This window comes from Aedes albopictus, chromosome 3 (assembly GCF_035046485.1).
Source record: "Aedes albopictus strain Foshan chromosome 3, AalbF5, whole genome shotgun sequence".
Lineage (NCBI taxonomy): Eukaryota > Metazoa > Arthropoda > Insecta > Diptera > Culicidae > Aedes > Aedes albopictus.
This window is the reverse complement of record NC_085138.1, coordinates 436,761,593-436,788,647: the sequence shown is the minus strand read 5'-3', so window position 1 is coordinate 436,788,647 and position 27,055 is coordinate 436,761,593. Positions and strand designations below refer to the sequence as shown.

The following is a 27,055-nucleotide window of genomic DNA, read 5'->3' as shown; positions in this document are numbered from 1 at the left end:
ATTACTTTACATCGAACAACTAATCGAATTAAAGTTGAAAGAAAGTTGTTTAAAACCCTCTATCAGACGCTTTATAGTGTTTTAATAATGGTAGAAGCTAAGCTTTTTCAAGCATATTAGATGCCATTATTCCACTTGTAATTCACAGTGGTACAAGTAGTTTGAGTAAAGAAATGTTTTTTTTTTCAGCTGCATCGGACAATGTTTAAAAGTATCACTTAATCGCCACTGTTCAACATGTTTACTTTTGTAAACATGATGGCTGATTATGAGCCTAACAATAGCATCCACGGTTGCATAGGCTTGATTATCAAACAAATGCCCTGCAGCAGCTCTTTATAATTATATTTCACTTTTTAAAACATTCAGACTCACCTTTTCTTTCAACGAGAGCGAAACTGCAGACGGGAACACATGAAATCTGGAGCTCGATTTGGAAAGGTCGTATGTGCTTTTGTCGATTAAAAATTCGATCAGTCGTATTCGCTTATTATATCAAAATCCGTTGAAATTGAACGAAGCTGATACATACAGCAGAATCATCACAAAACAGGCTTTCCGTTCCATCAGTAAAAGTCTCCAAAATATCTTCCATATTGCTACAATAACTAAAATAAACTGATCGAATTTTATATCGACAAATGTACATACGACCTATTCAAATCGAGCTCCAGAAATGGCAGATAAAGAAGCTGCTCATGCTCGCCTCTAATTCTTCCACAGGATACTTTCCTGATTTAGAATATTTTAGTGGCACGGGTCCAACCGGCTTAAATATTAACCGGGCTCAGGATCGTTCAGGGCCCATATAGCCGAGGCGGTAAATGCACGGGTATTCCTTGACTTCCTTGGGCATAGAGTATCTTCGTGCCTACCACACGATATACACATGCAAAATGGTCATTGGCAGAGGAAGCTCTCAGTTAAAAACTGTGGAAGTGCTCATTGAACACTAAGTCGACTGGTCCCGAGTTCGAATCTTGCCAAAAGTGCAAGTTGTTTCCTAGGTTGTTCATTAAAATATGATTAAAATGCGTAGTTACAGGTTAAAAAAGTAATCTCAGTTAAAAGTTGAACACAATAAATTAATTTTGCTAATTTATTGGAACAGTGATGTTTAAACAGCGTTTAAGAAACTTTTTTGCCAACCTTTGTTAAATCAATTCTATTATTAGAAATGAAATCCGTACAATGCTACAGGAAGCATGATGTTCAACATGTTTTGAATGCATAATGGTGGAATCATTGTCGAAGAAAGCTTGTTATTATGAGCCTAACTTCTATTCCACAACAATGCTTTTAATGACTTTTCTGAAGGGATCATAGAACTTTGTTTAAGAAACGTTGAAAAAGAGTTTATAATGTGATGATAAATTGCTGATGGTTTAAACATTGAATTATAGCTACACAACCGAGGTATGATCGTGGAATAAATATAAATGTGATGACCGATTTTAGTTGAACAGATTCTCAATTTTGGGCGAACAAGAGTTTAAGTGCAGTTTATTCTAACTAAATCAAAAATAATTCAACTTATAGCTTAAGGCGAAACTGGATCCATTTCCTCACTTTTTGATTTTGATTTTTTATAAAATAACGAAGCAAAATTTTCAAAATCGGTTTTCGTACACATGTAGAGTATGGATCAAGGTATCTCCTGTTTTTGTTTTTCGTGGTGGAAAATGTTTTGGTTTTTGCAGAAACCATTTTTGAATAAAATTTCACAAAAAATGGTTTCTGCAAAAATGGAAAACTTTTTCCACCACAAAAAAAAATCGGAAGATACCTTGATCCATGCTCTACATGTGCACGAAAACCGATTTTGAAAATATTGCTTCGTTATTGAATGAAAAATCAAAAACCAAAAAAATGAGATAATGCATCCAGTTTCGTCTTAAGGTGAAACATCAAGAAATCCCATTGCAATTTTTCATACAAACTTTAGAGGCACAAATCTGACGAACAAAGCATCGAGCCAAGCCGCACTTGTTTTTCCTGGCTTTGCTCACTTGCAAAAAGTGAGCTTTCACAAATCGAGAGCATTTGTTTACGAATTTTCAAGATTGGTGCTCTTGAAAACGTGAGTAGGGGACCAAGTCGGCCATAGTGGCAGCCATGTTTGTATTCTTTGAAGTTTCTCCTTAACAACGTTGCTTTGAAAAACATTTCTTTAAGCAATATTTGTTTCTTGGGCTGCTCTCCGAGGCAGAATACGACCTTAAAATAAAGATCATTTGAGGTTTATGACCACATATGCTTAGCCGGGACGTTATGCCCCTCTTTTCTCTACTGGTTAGAATTCAACTAGGAATCTCTGAAGAAATTCCTGGTGGAGCTCATCCAGTATACCTGGAGAAATCCAAGTAGCAATTTTTGAAGAATTACCGCTGGAATACCTGGACTAATTCCTCCGAAAATCTCAGAAGGACATATTTTTTGGAATCTTTGGAGAAACTCCTGGAGGAATCACGGATGACATCTTGTAGAAATTCCATAAAATTGTGCTGAATAAATTTCAATAGGAAGTTCTGTGTTAATATCAGCAAATGCTTCTTGAGCAGGAATTGAATCTCAGAAGTACATATTTTTTTGGAATCTTTTCGTTCGAAATTCTTTAGAAAAGTGTAGTTGGGTTAGGGATGTAATTTATGGAGGCCCCCTGTCAAAATTCGTGTATTTCTTGAAGAAATTTCGAAAGAAATTTGTGAAGAACTCCTAGCAGTTCTTGAAAGTTTTACACATATTTGTTATATGCTAAAAATTCGTATTCTCGCCAAAGAATTTCCAGAATGTTTCCAAGTAATTCCAACAGAAGTGCAGTCAGAAATTTCATAAGGAATTCATCATGAATTATAATAACTCCCCAAGCACTCACGCACGTTGTTACTTTTTATGACTAAATTTCACATAATCACCAGCAATTTCTTCAGAGATTGAACCAGAAATTCTAGAAAAACAAACTCTTTGGGGCTTTCGTCAAAATGAAGCGATTATTTGTATTACAAATTTCAGGTCTAAGAGTTCTTGCTAAGATGTCTCCAGAGGTTTCTTCGAGGAACCCCCAGGAGTTCCTACTGAAATTACTCCGGTAGTTTTTTCTGGTGTTTTTCAAGGAATTATTTCTGGGAATTCTCAAGAAGTTTCTTCTTTAATACTCCAATAACAATAAAACTCACAACGCAAATCCTCAACAGCACCGAGCGTGAACTTGTCACGCATCGAGGAGTTCGTCCAACACTTGCTTGTTGTGTTTCTCACGTCCCCTCACACTCAAAAAGCTCTCGCGAGTTCCACTCCCATACAAAGAAAAACTCTCGCACTCTTCTATCCGAAAATCATCATCGGCTCTTATTTCGTTCCCCTCTTCCTAGCTTAATTTTTATTACCTCTCTGTTTGCGGTTCGTTCGCTCCCTCGCGACGAGGCAGAAGCAAAACACCGCTCTTGAGCATATTGCAAAACTCTTTTGATTTTGAGGAGAATTATTAAGCCTGCCAATAAGTTCCTTTAAGGATTTATTTTTTTGAGACTTCCTCCAACAGTTCCTCCTGGGAACTCTTCAAGAGTATCTGCTGTGATTTTTCAAAGAGTTCCTTCTGAGACTCCTGAAAGAGTTTCTTGGAGTATTTCTTAGATTCCTCCAGATGCTCTTTCGAGGATTCCTTCAGAAGTTTCTTTACGGATAACTTCTGGAGTTTCTTCTGGGATTCCTTCAAGGTTTTCCATGTTTGACCAGGAGGATTCTTTTTTCTGGGATTTTAATCCATGATTCCTTTCGGTATAACTCCAGAAGTTTTTTTTCCCGAATTCACTTTTTCGTTTAACCGTTGTGTGGCCGGCAAACTTTTTGCTTTTTTCTACACTGTGTATTTTAAATGGGTGCTGGGTACCCGGGTACCCTGCCGGCCACATAAGGGTTAAGGATATCTTGATATGAGTTTTTAGAGAATTTTTCAAGGAGTTTCTTCTGAGAATCCTCCCTTTCAAAATTCCAAAATTCCTACAGGAGTTCCTTCCGGATTCTTTCCTGGTTATCTAGAGCTTCAAATCTGGATCTTTGTCATGAATGAATCGTAGTGGGCACCAGTTTTTTTCTTCTTCAAAGCTACCGTCATTTGAGGTAATATTACGCCTGGTGGGTCACATTGGTCCATCTAGAAAGAGGGCCCTCACAATACTGTGGTGAGATAAAATTTGCGGTTTGAACCAACGAAAGGGGGATGAGGATTTGTATCTCCGTTTACTCTCGGTTGTCAGCACATGGCTGTTGTTCGAAACTTGCGCGCAAAATCATAGTCGGCTATGTTTTCCTTCACTTCAATGGACTTCTGCACGAATAAATACTAAATGTCTTATGCCTAAAAAAAATTGATAAATCCTGGCATTCGGTGAAGAGTACGAACATATTTTTTTATTTTTAAAACATTTTTTTATACCTACATTCAACAGAGAGGGGGCTTGTCCGACGCCAAGTCCGAACAACAAATTTAGAACGAAGCAAAAATAAACGTGCTTGTGAAGGCACACCAATCATCAATAAACGGTTCATACGCATTATTTGTCCCCAACCATCTTCGAGTTCAGACAGAACGCAGTATTGTAGGCGCACACTGAGTGGAAAACAACAGCAGCATGTATAGCGTAAATTCCTCGGTTAGCCATGTGGGATGTGTACACATATAGTATGGTGTCACTTAGTTCTAGTTAAATTTTGATTGAATTACACCAGAGTTTCTCAACCAGCTATAATGGAGATATGAATGATGAAACAATATTCGAAGAAATTCAAATATTGCTCGAACAAGTATAAAATGAATCAAATTTTCAACAACCAAAGAACAATTTTATCGAATCTGGCGTTAGATTTGAATATGTCGTAAGTATACTGGGATTCGAGCTATTCAAATCGAACGCCAGAAATGCACTACATATATCGATATATTATCACTGTATGTAAGTAGGGACGTAGGGACTGGTACAATGTGGGCAGGGGCCGCATGTTGGACACATGACGCTATAGATCAGTAAATTGATTTGAATTTTCATTTTCGATTAGGCGCTGAGCGTATCTCATCTTGAACAAAGAATTTTACATAAGTCAGGTATAAAATTGACTTAGCTTCAGCGGAAAGGGCCCAAAGTAAGAACCCTGTCAAAAGGGTTCTTAGTTTGTTGTAAGTTTGAATCGTTCTAAACGTGTCTGGATTTTTCGATAATGAATGTTTATAAATAAAATCAAGATTCGAATCTTATTTGATCAATCGAATAAAGTGTGTAAGCAACTCTTCACATATGGATATGAACCGGTTGCATTCCATACACAACGAGAGACGACGCAACGACATCTTGATCTATTAATAGCAATTCCGCGAGTGCGATGCAAAAGAAACTGTTATCATCCTCCGTTTTGTCCATTTTTCCATGTCATCTGCAAAACACCATCGATTGATGCAAGGCATCAATGATCACCACCATCATCCACTGACTGTGAATAAGCGTACCTACTGTTTTATAGCAACGCAACGGTTTCAACCAGCCGCAACTTGAGACGATCACGCCTACGCTGTTGGCGCGCTTGCCGCGATGTAAACAAAATTGACCTTACCCGTGAATCGCGCAGTAAGCGGTGCAACGTGCAACCATATTAACCCGACCGGTATCGATTTCGCTGCTCGGAGAAGAATATTGTCGGGCCGCCACCAAACCGGACTTCGCACAATCAAGTCGCGACGCGACCCAACTCGCGACGTTTTTTAATCGTGTCAAAAGTAGTGCGCATCCTTCCCGTTGTTGTCAGCAACACAGTGCACTAGATGCGAAACAGTTGTGACACTTGTGGATCAAGAAAATGGCACTTTTTGATTGAATGTCGGTCTTGATTCCAACCGGATAGACAATACCGATAGCTAGATGTATTCCTCTTACACACTCTCGAAGCGAATGCTAATCAAAACTTGATTGTTTTTAAATAGCAAAACAGAATATTATGTAACTCAACTGTGTCATATATGCTACTAAATCAATCAATGTATAGAAGATTTATTTAATTCCGAACAAGCGATAATGCCATTAGAAATCAGATTGACGATATCGTAATCTGGATGGAGCTCTCCTGCAGCTGATTAATCGTTCTATGATAGCGTCTGGTCTGGTACGAAGTCGAAGCATTGCAATAACCAGGCGTCAATGGACCGATAGCAGCGATAAGCTGCTGCTGGAGCGCATCAAACTGTGTACGTAAATAAAGAAGCTGAACTCAGTGATGAACCTGCAGCACGTACACCCCCGATCAGAAATTTGGAGACACATGGACTTGCTTTGAGACTTGTTTGCATTTTTTAACGGTGGATTCAAATATCATGTAGATGGTTAATCGATTGAACAGTTCAAAACGTATCCTGATTTTACTCTTCGACGCTAGTCACCGCTTGATCACAGACGTAAAACTTGCAATATGTATGTACAAAATTAATGTTTTGGCCAATCGTACACTACGGTTTTGATCTGATTCCCGTAGTACAAAGCACCGACCAATAATAATCGAGAGTGTTAATGTAAAACCACAACAAGATACATATTTAATAAGAAATAAGATTAAATAATTATTCCTCGAAATCTATTTCCGTCTACTCCAATTCTATTGTCGGCGCAACGTGAATTCAATTTCCGTCAAACCTTCAAGAAAACACTATGGTACAAAAGATGGCCGAAAATTATAAAACAAACCTTAAACTTCCATTCTGGCGTGTAAGCTAATCAATACAGCAGCGTGTGTAAAACTTTGACCCCTCCGGGCTGATAAATGCGAGAATCGTAAGCAACATGCTACTTACTCCACTTGTGGAACATAAACAATATGCGTCACCACCATCCTCCTAGGTAGGTACCACCAGCACAGAATTCTAGACGAACATTTGAAAAGGGCCTATCTGCTTTTTGTAAACAAACATGTTTCTGCCTCTGTAGGGCCCATCTGCATCCTCCCACGCACATCAACACCCTTAACAGATAGCTTGAAGAACACTCTTTCTGATAAGGGTGTTGATGTGCGTGGGTGGATGCAGATAGGCCCTGCAGAGGCAAAAACATGTTTGTTTACGCAAAGCAGATAGGCCCTTTTCAAATGTTCGTCTAGAATTGTTCAACGCAGGAGAGATTCGTCCCTCGGGTCGTGCGACCAACAGCAGCGGTGATAATATTTCGACAGAGAAAAAACCGCGAAATGGGCGTTGCTCACAAAATAAATCCATCGCTTCACAGTGGGCTATTGTCGGGCCGCCACCAAACCGGACTTCGCACAATCAAGTCGCGACGCGACCCAACTCGCGACGTTTTTTAATCGTGTCAAAAGTAGTGCGCATCCTTCCCGTTGTTGTCAGCAACACAGTGCACTAGATGCGAAACAGTTGTGACACTTGTGGATCAAGAAAATGGCACTTTTTGATTGAATGTCGGTCTTGATTCCAACCGGATAGACAATATATATTATACTAGCTGTCCCGGCAAACTTTGTCTTGCCAAGCTGTGCTGGTTTGACAACTGTAGGGCTCAAAACAGCACCGCACTCTAGATTGGTTTCATTGCAATCGGGTTGATTTTCCTCCCAGGTCATAAAAATTAGGATTTTGTAAATTTTCTTCATTTTTAGTTCATTTTTGTAACTTTTTTTACATATAAACACAGCCAGCATGAATACGAATCTAACCATGCAAAAGTCATTCTAATCGGTTCAGCCGTTCGTAAGTTTTGTTGCCTCAAAGGGACTTCAAAGTCATTTATATATATATAGATAGATGTATTAGATTATAATATATAGAGAGGACATTATAGTGAATACTGATATTCCGAAAAGGCTTATTATTCGCCATGTAGTGACAGAAATTTACTCTCTGATGACCTAGATTTGCATATTTTGGACAAGGTCAGACATTTTTTTCAGATTTCCATTTTCCAGAAGTTTTGGAGTGTTGTCAGGAATTTTGCTACAAGCTCCTGTTACATAAATTTTTCTCGAGAACACACCTGTTGTGGTGATATTGTTTGTGAAACAGGCAACACTGGTGTCCAACCCAGAAACAGTAGTGAAAATTTTAGTGTTGGTTGAGGAGGTAGGCAGTTCACAGTGTACGAAGTGAGACACCAAGTTTTATGTTAATTGATTATGTATGTAAGCAAGAATGAATTTAAATAATATAAACTATATTCCAGCATTGAAGCTGCTATCACCTTCCTTACAAACTATTGTTGTGGTGGGTCATCTACGGAATGGTTCAATACTTGTATTGAAAGCAGTCTTTAGTTTAGCTTCAATGCTGTAAATCAATTGTATTTATTTTCAATTTATATTACATCTATCTTAAAGTTAACTTACACTCAAGTATTCTACTACCATTCTCGATCACATTTTCGCCTGAACTGATCTATTTGATCCACTTTTTACTACAGTCACTATATATACAGTCTGGCGAATAGAAAATCCTTAGAACTGGCAACTGGATTATTTACTGCCAACACTAGGAAAAGTTCAAGCTTTCGAATGACTTTGAGTTTTCAGAACATAAATTTATTATCTTTACGGATACAATACTGCCCTCGTATTCAAGCTCTCTCGAAATATCAAGTTTTATTGGCTCCATTGGCGTAGCTAGAGGGGGGCCTGGAGGAATCCTTATAGAAATTTCTAGAGAAATTCTTGGAAGAATTTATGGGAAAATCCCTGGAGAAATCCCTCAAGCAATTTCTGGAGGAACCTCAGGAGGAATGCCAGGAAAGTTCTGGACAAATTCCTTGCGGAATCCCAGGAAGAATTCCTGGATAAATTTGTAAAGGAATTTTCGGGGAAATTCCGAGGAACTATTCCTTCCTGGAGGAATCTCGAGAGAAATTCTGGAAGCAATTACTGGAGGAATTTCAGAAAAATTCCAAGATAAATTTCTGAATAAATTCCAAGATAAATTTCTAAAGAAATTCCAACAGAAATTTCTAAATAAATTCCAATAGAAATTTGTTGAGTAATTCCCAGAGCGATTTTTGGAGGAATTCCAGGAGGAATTCCTGGAGGAATTGCGGTAGTAATTTATGAAGGGATTCCTATGGGAGTTCCTGGATCAATTCCTGGAGGACTTTCTGAAGAGATTCTTGGGGAAATTCTTAAGAAGCCTCTTGATGAATTCCTGGAGGCATTCTTAAAGGAATTTCTAGAGAATTATTTGGAAGAATCCCTGGGGGAACTTTTGGAAATAAACCTGGAGGAATCCCTGAAACAATTTCTGGAGGAACCTCAGGAGGAATTCCTGAACAAATCTCTACAGGAAATCTTGGGGAAATTTCGTGGAACTATTAATGGAAGAACTCCAGGAGGAATCCCTAAACGAATACCTTGAGGAATCCCTGAATGAATTCCTTAAAAAATCTCTAGAGGAATTCTGGTAGAAATCCATTAAGAAATTTCTGAAGGAATTCCTGGAGAAATTTTTAGAAGAATTCTGAAAGAAATTTCTGGTGGAGTTCCAGGAGAAATTTTCAGAGGAATTTCTGGAGGGATTCCAGGAGAAATTCTAGAAGAATTTTCAGGAGGAATTACTACAGGAATCATCAGTGGAATTTCTGGAGGGATTCATGAAATAATTCCTGGAGGAATTTGTAGAAGAAACCCTAGAGAACAAATTCCTGGATTAATTCTTGGAGGAAACCCTTGAAGAATTCCTGGATCCATTCTAGAATAAATTCCCGGAGGAATTCCTAAGGAAATACCTGGGGCAACTTTACTATTACAGTCGAGCACTTGACACTGAAGAAGTCTGTAAGTCACAGACGAAATAGGCCTATCTGTCCGAAGATAAGCACAGTAGTAGAATTAAAAGGAATTTGCTCGTCCTTTCTAGTTTTTCTTTAAAAGAGTTATTCATTTTTTATTTTCTTTTGCAAAAGTAAAGTATTAGTGAAGTGTTTTTAAATTAAACTAGAGTCTGAAAAAACCTGGGGCAATTCCTGCAGAATTTCTTGGTAGAACTCTTGCAGAAGTTCTTGAAAAAAAAAATCCGGGAGGAATTTCCGAAGCAATTCCTTGAGGAGTTTCTGGAGGAATCTCAAGATTTATGATGAAATACAAAGTTCGATTTCTGAGAGAATTCCAGGAGGAGTTTCTGATGAATTCTTAGAGGAAATACTGAAGAAACCGCTAAAATTTCTGAGGAAATCCTGAAATCCTGGATTAGTTCCTGGGGGAGTTTCTGAAGGAATCCCAACAAGAGTTCATTCAGGCATTTTTGAAATAATCCCGGAATTCGTTTTTGAAAGAATAACAGAAAAAACTTCCGGTGAACCCCTGGAGGAACTCGAAGTAATTTCTGAAGAAACCCGATGAGCAATCCCGGAAGCAACCCCATGAGGAACTCTATGGATTCTCAGGAGAGCTTTCTTAGCGAATACCTGGAAGAATTTTTGTAGGAATATTCCTGGATAAAAAAAATTGAAGAAATCAATGTCTGCAGTAATTCTTGAAGGAATACTAGGATCCCTAAAGGTTTTTTTGTACAATTTTTTCAAACAATTCTTGGAGTATTTTTTAATAATCTCTAAGTAAAATTTTCTAAAAGATTTTCTGGAATACATTCCTGCAGAAATACTTCGAATCATTCCAGATGTAATTATTGGAGCAATCTCTAGTGGAATTCTGGAAGGCATATATGGAGAAATCCCTGTAGAAATCTCTGAATACCTGCAGAAATACCTTAACCTTCCGTAACTCGCGCGGTTGACTACCTGCGTCAGCACCACGCTAATGCTGAGTACAAAAAGCGAGATTTTTTCATCGTGTTGTACAAAATACAACAGCGCGATTGCTCGAGGGTTAAAGGATTTCTGGAGAAATTCCTAAAGGAAACCTCGAAAAAAGCACTTGCTGGAAAAAGGAACAATTGCTGGAGGAACCTCTAAAGATATTCTAGCACAAATCCCGGAAAAAATGTCTAGTGGAATCCCTAGATGAATTCTTGATTAAATTTCTGGAAGAAGCCATGATGGAATCACTGAAGCAAACTACGGAAAAAAATCTTGGAGGAATTGTTCGTACTCATATAGTTTACGAAACTATGAGCAAATCTAAAACAGTCATTTTGATTACTCAAAACTACAATACCAATTTGGATATTCACATATCGGGCGCCCATCCCGCTTAAAATTCATCTCAAGTCAGGCCCCCCCTGGGCCCCCTCCAGGAAAAAATCCTAGCTACGCCAATGATTGGCTCCGCTAGTTCTATCCGCCAGACTGTATATACAGTGACTGGACTTTTACATCTACCTTTAGATTCCTTCAGTGTTGCCAGTTTCAATGAAAATCACCACATCAAGACTACAGTCAGGTTTTTTCTACGCGGGGGATACGTACCGCGTAAAAAAAACGCAGTTCAAAATTATAAAAACCGCGTAAAAAAAGTGTCACCATTTCTCGACGAATCCTGCAAAAATAAGACGATGATTTTTTTTGTATGGAGTGAAAACCTCGTAAAAAAGACCTGACTGTAATTATGATTCTTGCTAGAACTTCTTCTGGGGATCGAGCAAAACGCTTCCATTTATTATAAGTCTTTTTGTAATAAAATTGCAGTAAATACAGTCCCGAGCTACAAGCATGCTATATAAGAATCACAACAGCGCAAGTTGTGATTGTATAGAAGATAATTTGACGTAATTCTAACACAATACTATAGAATTACGTAAAATTAATTTCTACACAACCAAAATTTTCGCTGTCATAGCTCTTATAAGGCATGTGTGTTACTTGGGGTTTGAAATGTACAACAGACTTTCGTTATTCCCAGAAGACTTTACAGAATAGGATTAACTATAGGACAATCTACTACCAATTTCAGTTTCAGGTTTCCCAGGATATTGCTAGATTTCCATGCTGGGATCTATTTCCGATGTGCTCCAGAAAATTTTCAAAATAGTAATGTTCTCATGAGTATCACTTTCATAATAAACTCCGTAATCATGAGGGAATGTACTACTTCTTACAAAACTATATGATGAGAATATTGACATAAATGCTTGCTATAGTTATGTACTCAACAACAGCTTCATTAAGTTCCTGCATCTGCAGAAAATCCTGTGAATATTTTATAATGCATCTTGAAGATACAGTTCTTAGCAAAAAAAATATTGTTACGGCTGTAGAACCTATGTTCTAAATTGTAAAATATAGTCCTAAATATTTCCTAAATATCTAGAAAGTATCTCATATTCTCTGTTATCAGTTTTGTATGATGATTCTATGACAATTCCCGGAAAATTATTTTCCGGAAAGACATTTTCCGGAAAACATTTCCCGGAATGACCCATTTCCCGGAAACCCATTTTCCGGAATGGAACATTTCCCGGAAAACTGTTATGAAATGCACAATAATTGACTCATTTTGGTTGGTATTCATAGAGGGGCTTTCAGCGTTATTTCCACTTGTGTGAAGAATTAGCAATAAGTTAAAATTCACAAATACAAAGAAATTAAAAAAAAAAAAAAAAACGTTATTTCCAAATTTTCGAGAAAACATAATATTAGCAGTTATGATGCCGACAGTTTTATCACTACAGCTTCATTGAACAGCCATTGTTCAATGAAGGAAAATCTTCAATGACATTTCTGGCAGCTACAATTCTAAAAGATAACATTCGAGAGAATAGCCTAAACACAAAAAAAGGAATGATATCTAATAAAATGGTAGCGGTTGTATTTTGCGCAGTAGCCAGTATACTCTTGGTTTAAAGTTTCCATACTTTTTGCGAGCTCTATGGGTGGGTAGCGAATTAGTCAATATTAGTCTTTTGACAACACCTCTGAATCCTACACATCAGACGCGAACAAAAAAAAACAAAAATAAAACGTTGGAATGAGAAAATAAATGAGAGATGAAATGTCAAATTTAAGAAATGGGAAATCCAAAACTTGAATGACTACTTAAAGAAGAGAATACTGTATTGAATTTATCTGTAGCACTCACTCTATACCCTCTTATTAGTTTCGCTCATATGTTCTCTGGCTTTTTCATACTAAACCTTTAAAACTGTAAATAACAAGAGGCCAACTTTAACTTTTTGCCTAACGACTCATTCGGTTTAAGGGCGATTTGCACATATACACTTGAGATATAGCTGTCAGTAAAGGCCCTTCAAATAACAACTGAGGTAATGGTGGTCGAAAATACATTTGACCACATTATTACTAAGCCAAATGGTCATTAGGCTAGGTTGAAACGAAAGCGATCAAGAAACAGGCCTCGAAAGAACAGCCTATTTCCAGAAGAAGGGAAAATCTCTAAAGGTGCAATTCACAGTTTGGCAATTAAACAACTCTGTAACAGTCTAACTTTGGCCTAACGGGAAAGAACAACACATTTTAAGGAGAAGGAAATATATCAGATAGAGTTAATAGTTTGGCCGGCAATCAAATACGCAACGATGTAACTAGAAAGAACAGCCTATTAAATAAAGAAGGGCAAATCTCATATATAGAAAGCAGCAAGTGCCAATAAAACACATGTTTGTTACCGTGTGTTTTATTGATATGTACTTGCTGCTTTCTGTATAGGATATCTGCCCTTCTTTATTTAACCCTCGAGCAGTCACGTCTCCGATCACCTTCAGCTACACCACGCTCACGCTGTGTATTACAAGTATGCATTTTTCATGGGGCGGGGCATGTACTTAGCACACAACGCGACCGCTTCCGGGTTAATAGGCTGTTCTTTCTAGTTACAACGTTGCGTATGAAAGCTTGCACAGTGACGTCAGCTTTATCTCTTTCTCTTTCATTCCTTCGGCGTCAATCCGTAAAGCCGTCTTTGCTCTAAAACAGAATCGATGGCAATGTTTACAAATCGTATGAGAATTCGATGAGGTTAGGTTTTTGCTGCAAGCCTCTATTTGATTGGCGGCTAAACTATTAACTTTATCTGATATGTTTCCTTCTCTTAAAAAAGTGTTGTTCTTTCAGGTTGAAAGAACAGCCCCTTTTTAAAGAAGGACAATTACCAGATGGAATTAATAAATTGAGCACTAATCGATTCTGTAAAGATACATCGTTAGAAAGAACAGCCTGTAAATTGAAGAAGGGCAAATCTCCTATGCAGTTAGCAGTTCAACTATATAAATGCACCTAGAACAGCCTTTGACGAAAAGGAAGAACAATTTGTTATTGAAAAGCCAGTCAAAATATGTCTAATCGACTCAACGATGCTGGCTCTACTTTGTTAAGTGAACTGAAAGGAGAATCTGAGTTCAATTTATAAATGAAGTTATAAAGTTATACAATCTTGAAAAAAAAAATAGAATATAGTTTTAAGGCTCGATGTTCTGGAAATTGATCATCAACTGATAAAGTTAGTCGTAATAAGAAACAAAAAACAAGATCATGTTGAAAGATTCTAAAATATCTGCTGAGGTCTCAGGAGTTCCTAGAACTGCCTTTCCTGGAAATTGGGCATTCCGGGAAATGGAGCATTCCGGAAAATGGTTTTCCGGGAAATGGGTTATTCCGGAAAATGTCTTTCCGGGAAATGGGGTATCCGGGAAATGATTTCCGGGAAACGTCTTTCCGGGAAATAGTATAGAACCTTGTATGATGTTAAAAGATACAATTACTCCCGTACTCTTTATGATGTAAACTTAAAGACAGTTTAAATGACCTAAAATTTCTGAAAATAAAATATCTTTCGCTATTGCTATATTTTCAATATAGGTACGTTAACAAAACTGTTATATAACACTAGGAAAAAATCCCAATAAGCTTAGAAGCAAGCTCATCACACTTGAAACGTTATGCCAAGAATAAAAAGAACAGCAGTAAAACTAATTCACATCGATTTACTATCTATTCCTCAACTACAGCACCTTCTTCGGCTGCCACCATCAGAAGATGTCTGTCTGCGCAGGCCAGCACCAGTCTGAACGAAAGTCCCGAACAGTCGAAATCCACCAAGGAGTCCTTAGCCTACAAAAAGCACAGCTATGACAAAATTACCTCCATGCGCAAGCAACACCTAACCCCAAATGTGACGTCCTACTACAAAAAGCCCTTGCTCATTCACAAGGGAAGCATGCAGTGGCTGTTCGATCACGAGGGACGCCGCTATCTGGATATGTTCGGTGGAATCGTCACCGTATCCGTTGGACACTGCCACCCGTGAGAACGTCCTTCTCTTCTTCACACCAGTTCCAATTTATAACAGATCTACATTGTTTCAGGAAAGTCAATGCCGCTTTGGAAGAGCAGATGAATACCCTGTGGCACACTACCAACATCTACATGCACCCCAAAATTCACGAATACGCTGAAAAACTGCTGTCCAAACTCCCGGCCGATTTGAACAATGTGTACTTTGTCAACTCCGGATCGGAAGCGAACGATCTGGCAATGATGATGGCACGGCTGTATACCGGAAACAGCGAAATCATCAGTTTCCGTAACGCCTACCACGGAGCATCGCCATACACGATGGGTCTGACGGCACATTCAACGTGGCGATATCCCTTGGCCGGTGTTAGCAACGGCATAATCCACGCCATGAATCCCGATCCGTACAGTGGTATCTGGGGTGGAAAGAACTGCCGAGATTCCCCGGTCCAAACCACGCGCCATTGCGATTGCCCTGCCGATCAATGTCTGGCTAGTGGTCGATATTACGAACAGTTGGAGCAGATCTTCAAGTATTCGTTACCACGCGGCAAGGTGGCAGCTATGTTTGCAGAATCGATTCAAGGAGTCGGAGGATCCGTTCAATATCCCAAAGGGTACATCAAGAAGGCGGCGGAGCTGGTCCGCGCCAACGGAGGCTTGTTTGTGGCGGATGAAGTTCAGACGGGTTTCGCCAGGACCGGCGAGCACTATTGGGGCTTCGTGGGTCACGACATTGTGCCGGACATTGTTACGATGGCCAAGGGTATCGGCAATGGATTCCCGATTGGAGCGGTGGTAACGTCGCGGAAGGTGGCGGAAACACTGTCACAAGCGTTACATTTCAATACCTATGGGGGAAATCCGCTGGCCAGTGCTGTTGGAATTGCCGTATTGGATGTGAGTATATTGACCTTTCTTTGGAATTGTTTATTAAAGTGAGTTTATTTTTTAGGTTATTGAAGAAGAAGGTATGCAACGCAATGCACGTGATGTTGGTACATATTTGCTCAAAGGATTGGATAAACTACGGGATAAATATGATGTCATCGGAGATGTACGAGGAAAGGTAAGGCATATAGAACTTTATTGAAATGCGTTCATTTATAAAAATTATCATTGACCAATTTTATTTGGTCAAATCCAACTCCACATCGACATAAGGCTCCTCTTCGACGGTAGTTTCCGCCGTGTTGGATGTCGATCCGACATCCTTATCGTTTCCTTCAAACATGGGATTATTGAAGGAAGAATTCAGATTTTCAATTCCTGATGGGTTGAAGTTTATGTCCACGGTTGAGTCATCGTTGGCGTTGTTGGGATCAAATCGGGCAAATACAAATGGTGACGTGAAAAATGTTCTGTTCCGAACCATAGCCGATATCTGAGGAACTATTTTATCATCGTAGTAGTAAGCATACAATACGGTGAAGAATACTGATACCACCAGCAGCGAGATGAACATCACTAGGAATAGCTGCCCACTTTGGTACGGGATATGCGGATGGCCAGCGTGAAGAACATTATGACCTGTGAAAATTTAACATGTTAACTTATCATGCATTTAGTGACACACGGATGTAACTACAATATTCTATTTTTCGATGTTTTTTCTTTTGTTAATAATTTGTATAGGACCATGTTTTCTATTGCTGCGGTCTAAACGTAAGTTTCGAAAGATCGGATTCACTGCCCTTTGCAGTATAGTTATCCCATGTTCTTTGGAAATCCCTATTAGCATGGGACAACTATGCTGTTGTAGTAATTAAGTATGTTAAGTATGTCACTAAGCCACTCCCAACATTACAGTGAACACAGTAGTCATTGACTTTTATAGATTGACGTAGGGAACATTTACATCATTCTGTAATAAACGTTAAAACAGATAAGACGTGTTGTCCTTATATCGCCTGCTACACTTCAGAAGGGGATACCAACAAACCCTACGATGAGTATGAGTAGCCAGAGATCTTCGGATAAGCGTGATTCGGGAAATTTCGGAACTGGATTTCCTTTTTCGGATCAACGGAACTCTATCGAAGTACCATTTTTTTCTGGGGCACAACCATCATTGGGAGGATCCTCTACACACGTTCAGCGGAACATCAATAATTTTCCAGGAGAATGTCGGCCAATAACATTGGAGGAATTGTTCTTGCTGTTGCCCAGTTATTCAGGAGCCCCGAATGAGAATTTTGAATATTTCGAAAACGTAGCAAGACAGATGATGAACTACTTCAAGATCAAGGATGAAATAATGAAGTTGATGGTATTGAAGCGCCTTAGGGGGCATCCATTTAGTACGTCACGCAAAATTTGGGAATTTTAGACCCCCCCCCCTCCCCCCTTCGTACGGGTTTTTCGTATACCTAATACATTGCTTGTCACACTTTCCGAAACCCCCCTCCCCCCTATGAGTGTGACGTATTTTTTGGATGCCCCCTTACCGGAAATGCGAAGATTTAATCCGTGCCGCATCCCAATTTGTTAGAAATGAATTTCCAAGAGTTTTTCGTAACAATGAGAGAAGTATTTTTCGTGAAAACAAGTTTGTTGGAATTGTATAAGAAATTGGAGTCAAGAACATGGAACTTAGGAGAATCTTTCAATCAGTATTGCCTTGAAAAACGAATACTTGCAACACCACTTCTTCTTTCGGAGTCTGAGCTGCTGGACTATATTATTGAGGGAATCCCGGATCCGCAGCTTCGAAATCAAGCCAGAATTAAAACATTTTCAAAAGTCGCAGATCTCAAGAAAGCTTAGGTTGACTTGTTGAACATTGTAAAACACTGACATTCAATAAACAACCTCCAAACAGAAAAGAAGTATATTCTTCAATTCAGAGAATTGTAGTAATTAAGTATGTTAAGTATGTCACTAAGCCACTCCCAACATTACAGTGAACACATTAGTCATTGACTTTTATAGATTGACGTAGGGAACATTTACATCATTCTGTAATAAACGTTAAAACAGATAAGGCGTGTTGTCCTTATATCGCCTGCTACAGCTGTACACGGTAGATCAGGGATGAAAAATGTCATGAAATGTCATGGGAAAATATCATGACATTTTTCAGCTTGACCAATTTTTTTGTAAATGTTGGCAACACTGTCAATAACTGACAATAACTGTACCAAGACACAAATAGCAAAAAAAATTAAACCTACCATTACGAAACCGTTGCGCAAAATAAGGCTCCAAGCTTTTCATCAACTGAACACTCTGCTCGGCATACTCCCCTTTATCAATAATCACCAGTTGTAGTGCATAACTTTCAACACTGATGTGATACTCCACATCGGACTGGTCTACCTCTGATAATGCAATTTTTAGCTCCAATTTCCGTGTGAAATCCCCAAAGTCGAAGTTTTCCGCAAAATTACCCAAATCTACAAAAAGCACACTTCCACAGATGGCACAGCAGTGGCCTCTAGGTACGACAGGATTCAAACATAGCGGAACCGGACATTCTTCATTGGCGCAAACAGCTTGGAGGACCCACTCCGATTGGCAGGGACATTTTTGTGGACTTCCACATTTACCCTCCGTCACCAGGGTTTCTTCTCCATTGTAGAACACATACTGGCCCAAATCGGACACCAAAAACCGGCGAAACTCATCCAGACCCGCCATGCCTCCATAGTTGACGTCCTTAACCTCGATAGCGGAGTGGTACTGCATATCAACCGGCGAAGGCACTTTCCCGAACGACACGGACTCATACTGACACGGGATGCGCTCCAGGTGTGGCGTGGCTCTGTTCGGTTCACGAATCGCCTTTCCGGAACTGTCCACCGCTTGCCAGTTGGCAGTTGAGTAGTACGGCTTCCGGATTGGAGTCTTGAATATAGCTGGCTCGCGTTGTTTCCGGTCGTTATCAAAGTTCAGTGAAAAGTCCGTTTCCGGAACTAGGACTGCACCGGTGCTGGGGAGGATGATGGATCCAGCACTGAAGCTGGCGGGAAGTTCAACCAGGGCGTTCAGTTTGGCAGGATACTGAACCGGTTGACCGAATTTGGGCAGTTCATTCGACTGCCAGTTGGCTGCAACGTTGAAGTCCAGATTACTCCGCCATAGTTTTGTTGCGGAGGAAAGATGGAGAGAACTTATGAACACTATTAGTAAATTGGATGTGATCATCTTGATGTGTAGAGGGACACTGAAGCGCTGTTCTGATTCTACTCGAACTCATAGAAGGGGGCGTATATGGGAAGTGATAGTGAGATAATGTAGTGGCGCAAGTTGTGTCTGGCAAAAACCTTAAATGAGTGGAATCCATCGGAGCAGCGTCATAAATTGTACCTGTAAGTGATTTAGTGGAAAATCATTGATCATTACGTTTTTCCATAAAATATAGAACTAGAGCGATTTGGAATTCTATATACGTGTTAACCCAAATTGGGGCCTTTGAGGCCGGAGATGTCAAATATGACCCCAAGTTAAAAATGGCTGCATAGAATCACACACTTGATAAATATTAACTCTGTCTTCGACATATACTTATTGAAAACCTCATACTCTTCCTACATTATTGACATTCTCAAGGGCGTAGCCAGATTTTCGGTCAAGGGAGGGGAGGGGGGAGGGGTGGTTGGCGCGCAAGGGGGAATATCTAGGAAAATTTCAAAAGTCATATCTTGAGGAATTCCTAGAGGAAATCTTAGATAAATTTCTGAAGGAAACCTTGGATAGATCCATGAAGGAATTCCTGGAGGAATGAACCCTTGGAGGAATTTCTGGAGGATTCCCTGGTGAAATCTCTGGGAATATCCCTGGAAAAATTCGTGGAGAAATCCTTGGAGGAATCCCTGAAGCAATTCCTGGAGGAATCTCTGGAGGAATGTCTGGAGGAATCCCTGAAAGAACCCTTGTAGGAATTTCTGGAGGATTCCCTGGTGGAATCTCTGGGAATATCCCTGGAAAAATTCGTAGAGAAATCCCTGAAGCAATTGCTGGAGGAATCTCTGGAGGAATTTCTGGAGGAATGTCTGGAGGAATCCCTGAAAAATTCCTAAATTTTTTCCTGGAAAATTTTCTGGAAGAATCTCTGAAGAAAACCCTAGATAATTTCCAGATTATTCCTGGACGAATTGCTGGTATAATTTGTGAAGGATACCAGGAGCAATTCCTGGAGGTATTTCTGGAGAAATTCTTGGTGAAACTCCTGGATAAAATCCCGGAGGAATGAATGGAGGAGTTCCTGTTCAAAGAATTACTGGATGAATATCTAGAGGAATCTACAGTGGAATTCTGAGAGATTTCTGTTTCTATTTCTGTTATTTTTCTATTTCTGAAAAAAAAAACCTTGAGAAATTCCCGGAGGAATTTCCAGCGGAATTTCTGGTAGAATTCCTGGAGAATTGTCGAAGGAATTCCTTAAGAAACCCCTGGGGTATCCTTGACATTTGTGAAGAAATCCTTGGAGGAACCTCTCGAGGAATTCCTGGTGGAATAGCTAGAGCAATCCCTGAATAATTCCTGAAAGTATTCATGGTGAATTTCCTGGAAGAATTTCTGAAGAAATCCCTAGAGGATTTCTTCGAAGAATCCTTGGAGAAACTTCTGGAGGAATCTTCGTAGAATTTCCTGAAGGATTCCATGGAGAAATCTCTGATAGAATCTCGGAAAAAAAATTCTGGAGACATTCCTGGAGGAATCTCTAGAGGAATTGCTAACATAATTTCTGAAGGATGTCCAGGAGCAACTCCTGAAGAAATTCATGGAGAAATTCCAGGGGGAATTCCTGGAGGAATCTCTAGAGGAATTCTTGCAAGAATAACTGGATGAATTTCTAGATGAATTCTGGAAGATTCCTATTTCTATTCTATTACTTTTCAATTTCTGAAAAAAAAAACCCTTGAGAAAATCCTGGAGGAATTTCTAGCGGAATTTCTGGAGGAATTCCTGGATAAGTGCTCGAAGGAATTCCTGAAATAATCCCTGGGGCAATCCTAGAAGAAGTTTGTAAAGAAGTCCTTGAAGGAATCCTTGAAAAATTCCTGAAGGTATTCCTCCTGGAATTTCCTGGAAGAATTTTTGGAGAAATCCCTAGGGGATTTCCAAAAAGAATCTTTAAAGGGACTTTTGAAGGATTTCCTGGAGGAATTTTCGGAGGATTTCCTGGAGGAATTCCTAGGAAGAATTTCTGAAAAAATCCCCAGAAGATTTGCTGGAAAAATTCCTGGAGAAATTGTTGACACAATTTTTCTAGGATTTGTTCCATGAGCAACTCCTGGATCAAATCCTGTTAAAATTGCTGGAGGAACTCCAAAATCTTGGGGTAATTCCTACAAAATTTCCTGGAGGAGTTCTTGAAGAAATTCCTGGATAAATCCTGGAATTCCTCGAAGCTCTCCTTTGGGAATTGGTGGAGGAATTCTTGAAGGAATTCCAGGAGGAATCTTTGGAGAAATTTCTTCAACAATTTCTGGATGAATTTCTGGGGGAATCTCTAGAGGAGCTCTGAGAGAAATTTCTGAAAAAAAAACACTGAGAAATTCCCGTAGGAATTTGTAGAGAAATCTCTAGAGGAAGTCCTGGAGAAATCCTTGACCGAATTTCTGAAGAAATCCCTGGAAAAATCCCGGAAAAAGTTCTTGGAGGACTTTTTAGCAGAACTCCTGGAGGAGTCTCTGTAGCCATTTCTGGAGGAAAAATTGGAAGAATTCTTGGCGGAATTCCTGGAATATTCCTGAAGGTATTGCGTCGCGTTGCGTTGCGTTGCGTGGTAACGGAGTAATTCGTAGATTGCATACTGAAAGTTGGCATGGAATATTCCAGAAGGTATTCAAAGAGAAAATCGTGGAAGAATTTCTGAAGGAATCCATAAAGGATTTTTTGGAGTAACTCCTGGATGAATTGCTGACATAATTTCTGGTATAATTCCTGGAGGAATCCCTGAAAAAAATCCTGGAGAAATCTCTGCAAGAATCCAAGGATAAATCCCTGTGAAGTATGACTGGAAAATTTCCTGAAAGAATGCCTAGGAGAAGTCCTGGTGGAATTTTTGGAGGATCCCCTGAAGAACTCTTTGGAGCTCCCTGGAATCCTTGGAGAAATCTTTGAAGGAATTCCTATAAGAGTCTCTGAAAAAAAATCCTTGGAGCAATCCCTTGAAGAATTCCTGGATAAATTTCTGCAGGAATTCTTGGATAAATCCCGGAAGCAGTTACTGGAGGAATCTCTGGATGAGTGCCTGGAGGAAGTCCTGAAGAAATGTATTGATAAATCCCTGGAGGATATTGTGGCGGAATCTCTGAAAAAAATCTTGTAGGAATTCTTGGAGGAATACCTGGAGGTTGTAAGAATTTCTAAAGGAATCTCTAGAGGAAGTCCTTGTGAAATGTCTAGAGGAATTTTTAGCGGAATTTCAGAAGGAATATCTTAAAGAATTCGTAGAGAAATACCAGAAATAATTCCTGAAGAAATCGCAGATGGAATTCTAGGACAAATTCAGGAGGAATCTTTAGAAGAGTTTCTGAAGAAACTCCAGAAGGAATCCTGGAAGCAACTTCAAGAGGAATTACTTAGGGAATCCCTAAACAGTTCCTGGAGGAATTACTGAAGATTTTCTTAAAAAATACAAGGAGGAATTCGTGGAGGAACCCTAAAAAGAGTACCTGGGAGAATCTTCGGAGGAATTTTTTAAAATAAGTTGTTTCAAAAAGAATCACAGAAGGAATTCTTAGAGGAATTTCTGAAATCTCTAGAGGCATTTCTGAATTAATCCCTGGATGGATTTTTAGGGGAATCGCAGCAGTAATTCCCTGGAATAATTCCTGGAGGAATCCCAGGAAAAAATCCTGAAAAAATTGCAGTTGGAATCCTTGGAGAAATCCTGAAGGCATTCTAAGAAGAGTTCGTGGAGGAACTCCTTGAAGATAGTAAATCAAATTTAATCTATTAATCATACAATATCATAGTCTTAAGTTTAATTTAAAGTTTGAATTAAATCACTATTCCAGGGTCTGATGATCGGGGTTGAGCTGGTGGCCGACAAGGAGACACGTCAGCACCTCAGTGCGCCACACTTTGTGGAAATTTGGGAGATGTGCAAGGACATGGGCGTCCTATTCGGACGAGGCGGTTTGAATGCTAACGTAAGTACTTTTACTTCCAATATGCATGTATTCTCGAATCTAGAATAAACCATTATATTATTACCCAAAATATTTCCGTTAGAGTGAGACACAGTTGACTAGCTTGAATGTTCAAGAAGATGCTTTGTGGTATCTTAGAATACAAAAAAAACTTGCAAATTAGCTCTGATTTGAGGTACGGCGTAATTGTTTTTGGTAAACTAAGAAGTTTTCTTAACTCATCTGTGTTCCACTCTGCCATTTATGTACGTTAAATCTTAACTCTCTCAACTTAGTTCATTCTGTAATTCCTTCCGTATCTATCTTTCTGCACCACGGTGCATCCCCACAGGTACTTAGAATTAAACCACCGATGTGTTTAACAAAAGAAGACGTTGACTTTGCCTTGCAAGCGCTAGACGTTGCACTCGAGCGTCACTCCGAGAGTGCTCAAAAACTAATTTGAAACTGACCAAAACCTGTTATTTGGAAGCAAAAACTTTCCACTAACACAGCACACCATTTCAGAGCACCAAAGCTTAATTGTTAGGAATTTGAACCTCATAAAATGTGAAAATTGGCACAAATATATAACACAGAAAAAAAAAACAACAACAAAATCATTGCTTTGGTTATCCTGAAACATCCTCAACCGTAGACAAACTCCCAAGGTCCCAAACAACTTCCACCCTGCGTCAGAGTAGTGTAGCTGCTAACCAGTCCTGAAAACAAAAACAAAATGGCGGTATCCAATAGTATAAGTGTTGTAGATCTGTGTGTCCGTGTTAGATATAGGGTAATATATCGAAAAGTCTGATGACCTGAACATCATCGGTGATAAACTTCTCTTGATAGAACAGTCGACAGTCAGCCTTCTCGATATGTCACCTTGGGTGTCAGCTCACTCCATCCTACCATCCCGATCCTAATTCATTTACACTGTTTGGAACTAACCCAAATGCCAAATACCCTTATATAACGCAAAACTATGCTAAAACAAACTGATCTCATTTCAGGTTATACGGTTTAAACCACCCATGTGCGTCAATATGTCCGACGCGGAGTATGCCCTAACCGTGTTTGACTATGCTTGCCAAGCCTACCAAAACAAGCGGAAACGGGGCTGCAGAAAAAGTTGATATTGTCGGCCAGGAAATATAGTTGATCGGAGCATTCCAAAATTCTGTGATTGTACAGATATGTACGAACAACTTTTAGACGATAAGATCCAACATTTGAGGAAAAATCATTCCATTCCATCAGTACTGTGATCCACGATTATAGCATAAGTGTATGCAACATAATGCAGTTGATTACACGCATTTTTTAGGTTTAGGAGAAATGGTTTACAAATATCAAAGCAGTACTATCAATCATTCCGAGTCATATTCATAAATTTTTTATTAAGAAAAATAAATCGATTTTATTGAAAACAAAGAAAAAATAATGTGTTTGTTTAATCCTTTCTCTTGCAGTATGTGATAGGTAATATAAATAAAACTACCAAGGTAGATTGATGATAAAGATTCACCCATTATGGCATGTTATAATGAGAAGCTTTTAATTTCGTCAGTAGTTTCGAAGATAAATCATCACACGAATAAGATCATTAAACTGCGTGTATCATTGTGTTGAAACTCACTCAACAGAGTTTCAACCTTGAAAACAAAAACATAAAGTTTTCAACCGTTCCTTGGTTTCGTTGTCCGGCATTTGGTTTCTTTGCTCGTCCCTGTCTATTGTCGTTCCCCTTTTATTTGTCCTCTTCTTGTCATTTTCTACCGATATAGTCCTTTCTTTTTGGTTCCGTTACAAATCTGGACAGTTTGTCCCATCAATGTTTTTAGTATAAGTTAGCAAATAATTTAGTTTAAAACCATAAATACCTCATAAGGGAATTGAAGAATTTGTGCAAAAACCCAAAACAAATGTGTTTTTGTGAAAATCGAATAAAAACTCGTGTGTTATCTCCACCATAGATTTTCTAAGAAAATATACCAGAGATTTCTTGACGAATTTATTATGAATTTGGCATTGTAGTTTTGAGGAATCAAAATTACTGTTTTAGATTTGTTTTCAATTTCGTAAACTGAGTATGAGTAATTCCAAAGCTTGCTGCAATGATTCCATATTGAATTCCTCCAGAGATTCCTTCAAAAACTCATCTAGGAGTTCCACCAGACATTTCTTCGGGAATTTGTCCTGGGATATCTTTAAAGGTTCCTCCAGTAATTGTGGCAGTGATCTTTTCGAGGTTTTCTTCAGGAATTTCTTCAGAGATCCATTATGATCCATTCAGAGATTTCGCCAAGGATTTCTACATATATTTTTTCCAGAAGTCCGCAGGAAATTGCTCCAATAATTCCATTTGGAAGTTTCAGAATTTTTTTCAGAAAATTTTACTAGAGGTGATTCAAAAACTAATTCAGGAATTTCTTGAAAAAAACATTATGAGTCCATCCAAGTATTAATTCAATAATACGTCCAAAAATTACTGTGTGTCCAAAAATTACGGTGGGCTGTTCGGGCTCGTTTGGAAGTTGACCATCAATGTTAACTTCTTTTCCCGATCAGCCTAGATAGCTGTGTAGTGTCGGTAGCGGTTGTCTCAATTGGCTAAGAATAACACTACGGATCGCCTGATCCAGTGGTAAGAGTCCACTAAACAGGTGACCCCTAATTCATTGTGTTATGCGGCTTTATGCTTACCGTGCCAAAGAATGAATGGTTAGGGGGGTCTAATAAAAACCTAACTACAAACGGAGCCTGTGGAGTACTAGGGCGCCCTCCACAGTATTCTGCCCTTACTGCGCTAACCGGAGCAATGGTGCAGTTGACCTTGTGTTTCTCCGAGATAATCTGCTATCCTTCTTAAGCCTCAACTGTGAGGCTCAATAAGGGTGGGATTATTCCCAAGTAACCACGAAGCTGTATATAAGTGCATCAATTTGGCCATATATTTATATTTAAAATTGTGTAAATAATGCTGCACTACTTTAAACACATCATTGAAGCAATATTAAAGTCGAAAAGGGCCCCACTAAAATGAAATTAGTGCCACATATTGCAGCACGTTGACAGCCATTGCTAAAGTGACATAAATGCATGTGCTGTACATTTGCATTAGCACAGTTTAATACGTGCAACACGAAAAACCAAAACAAAAATCTATTTTTAGCACCGTTTCGTCATCGACGGTACTAATGCCCCCCATATGAATGTTTTTACCATTTTTTTTTGTTGCCGAGTCGGGAGTCGAACCAGAAGTGTTGAAGACCGCTAGATGAGTTCCATACGCGCTGGTGCCGTAGACCGTTTCTGCTACAGTGGTAACAAGAGATATTTCATTAACTAAAAGGAAACTGTTCTTCTGCCTCAACCATTGCAGTAGAGGGCAAAACGACTATGGCATATGTAATCACTGATAAATACATAATGCATTCTAGAAGATATTTAACAAATATAAGAAAATTAAAACACCCTTCATACACTGCTCATAACATTATGCTAATTGAGGTTTCCATCATTATTGGCATGTGATCATCAGAAAAGAGAAAAGGTCATCTCTAAAATGGTTTTGCTGAAGAAATTCGTCGATCGGTGGTTCAAACGAGGATTAAGTTGGTCGGGAATCGAACCAGAAGTGTTGAAGACCGCTATAGTTGACCGTGAAGTTGTTAGCTCTTCTTGATTTCATTTGTTTACCATTAGAGTCAAGCTTTTATAATTGTATTGTTAGAGCAACCTTTGCTAGTTTGTACATTGCATTTATACAGTTTCTGCAGTGTTGAATTATTGAAT

General features: G+C 39.0%; 2 protein-coding genes across 3 annotated transcripts in view; one reads left to right on the top strand and one right to left on the bottom strand.

Moving 5' to 3' along the window:
• The window catches only part of LOC109426022 (alanine--glyoxylate aminotransferase 2, mitochondrial), a 28,040-nt gene extending 3,321 nt beyond the window's left edge, over positions 1-24,719 (top strand). Inside the window, exons 2-7 of one of the 2 annotated variants that reach the window (XR_009998728.1) lie at positions 14,885-15,179; positions 15,242-16,070; positions 16,126-16,239; positions 23,141-23,275; positions 23,607-23,999; positions 24,271-24,382. Coding sequence is in view for 1 of the 2 variants with exons in the window: in XM_019701450.3 (XP_019556995.2) it covers positions 14,885-15,179; positions 15,242-16,070; positions 16,126-16,239; positions 23,141-23,275; positions 24,271-24,393 (1,496 nt within the window). In the remaining variant the exon portion in view is untranslated. Of the gene's footprint in view, positions 1-14,884; positions 15,180-15,241; positions 16,071-16,125; positions 16,240-23,140; positions 23,276-23,606; positions 24,000-24,270 lie in introns of both variants that reach the window. The other variant, XM_019701450.3, reaches the window with a different exon arrangement.
• Positions 16,267-19,579, bottom strand: LOC109426023 (protein amnionless). The gene is made up of 2 exons (XM_019701452.3): positions 18,344-19,579; positions 16,267-16,700 (listed from the first exon to the last, which is right to left on the bottom strand). The coding sequence occupies exons 1-2, from the start codon at positions 19,314-19,316 to the stop codon at positions 16,300-16,302; spliced, it is 1,374 nt and encodes a 457-aa protein (XP_019556997.3). The 5' UTR covers positions 19,317-19,579; the 3' UTR covers positions 16,267-16,299.
• Positions 24,720-27,055: the final 2,336 nt, after the last annotated feature.

Excerpts from the sequence above, each read along its gene's own strand:
- LOC109426023 (XM_019701452.3), bottom strand. The coding sequence starts at position 19,316 with ATGATCACATCCAATTTACTAATAGTGTTCATAAGTTCTCTCCATCTT. Across the intron at positions 16,701-18,343 it reads TGCGCAACGGTTTCGTAATG|GTCATAATGTTCTTCACGCT; the intron begins GTAGGTTTAATT and ends AAATTTTCACAG.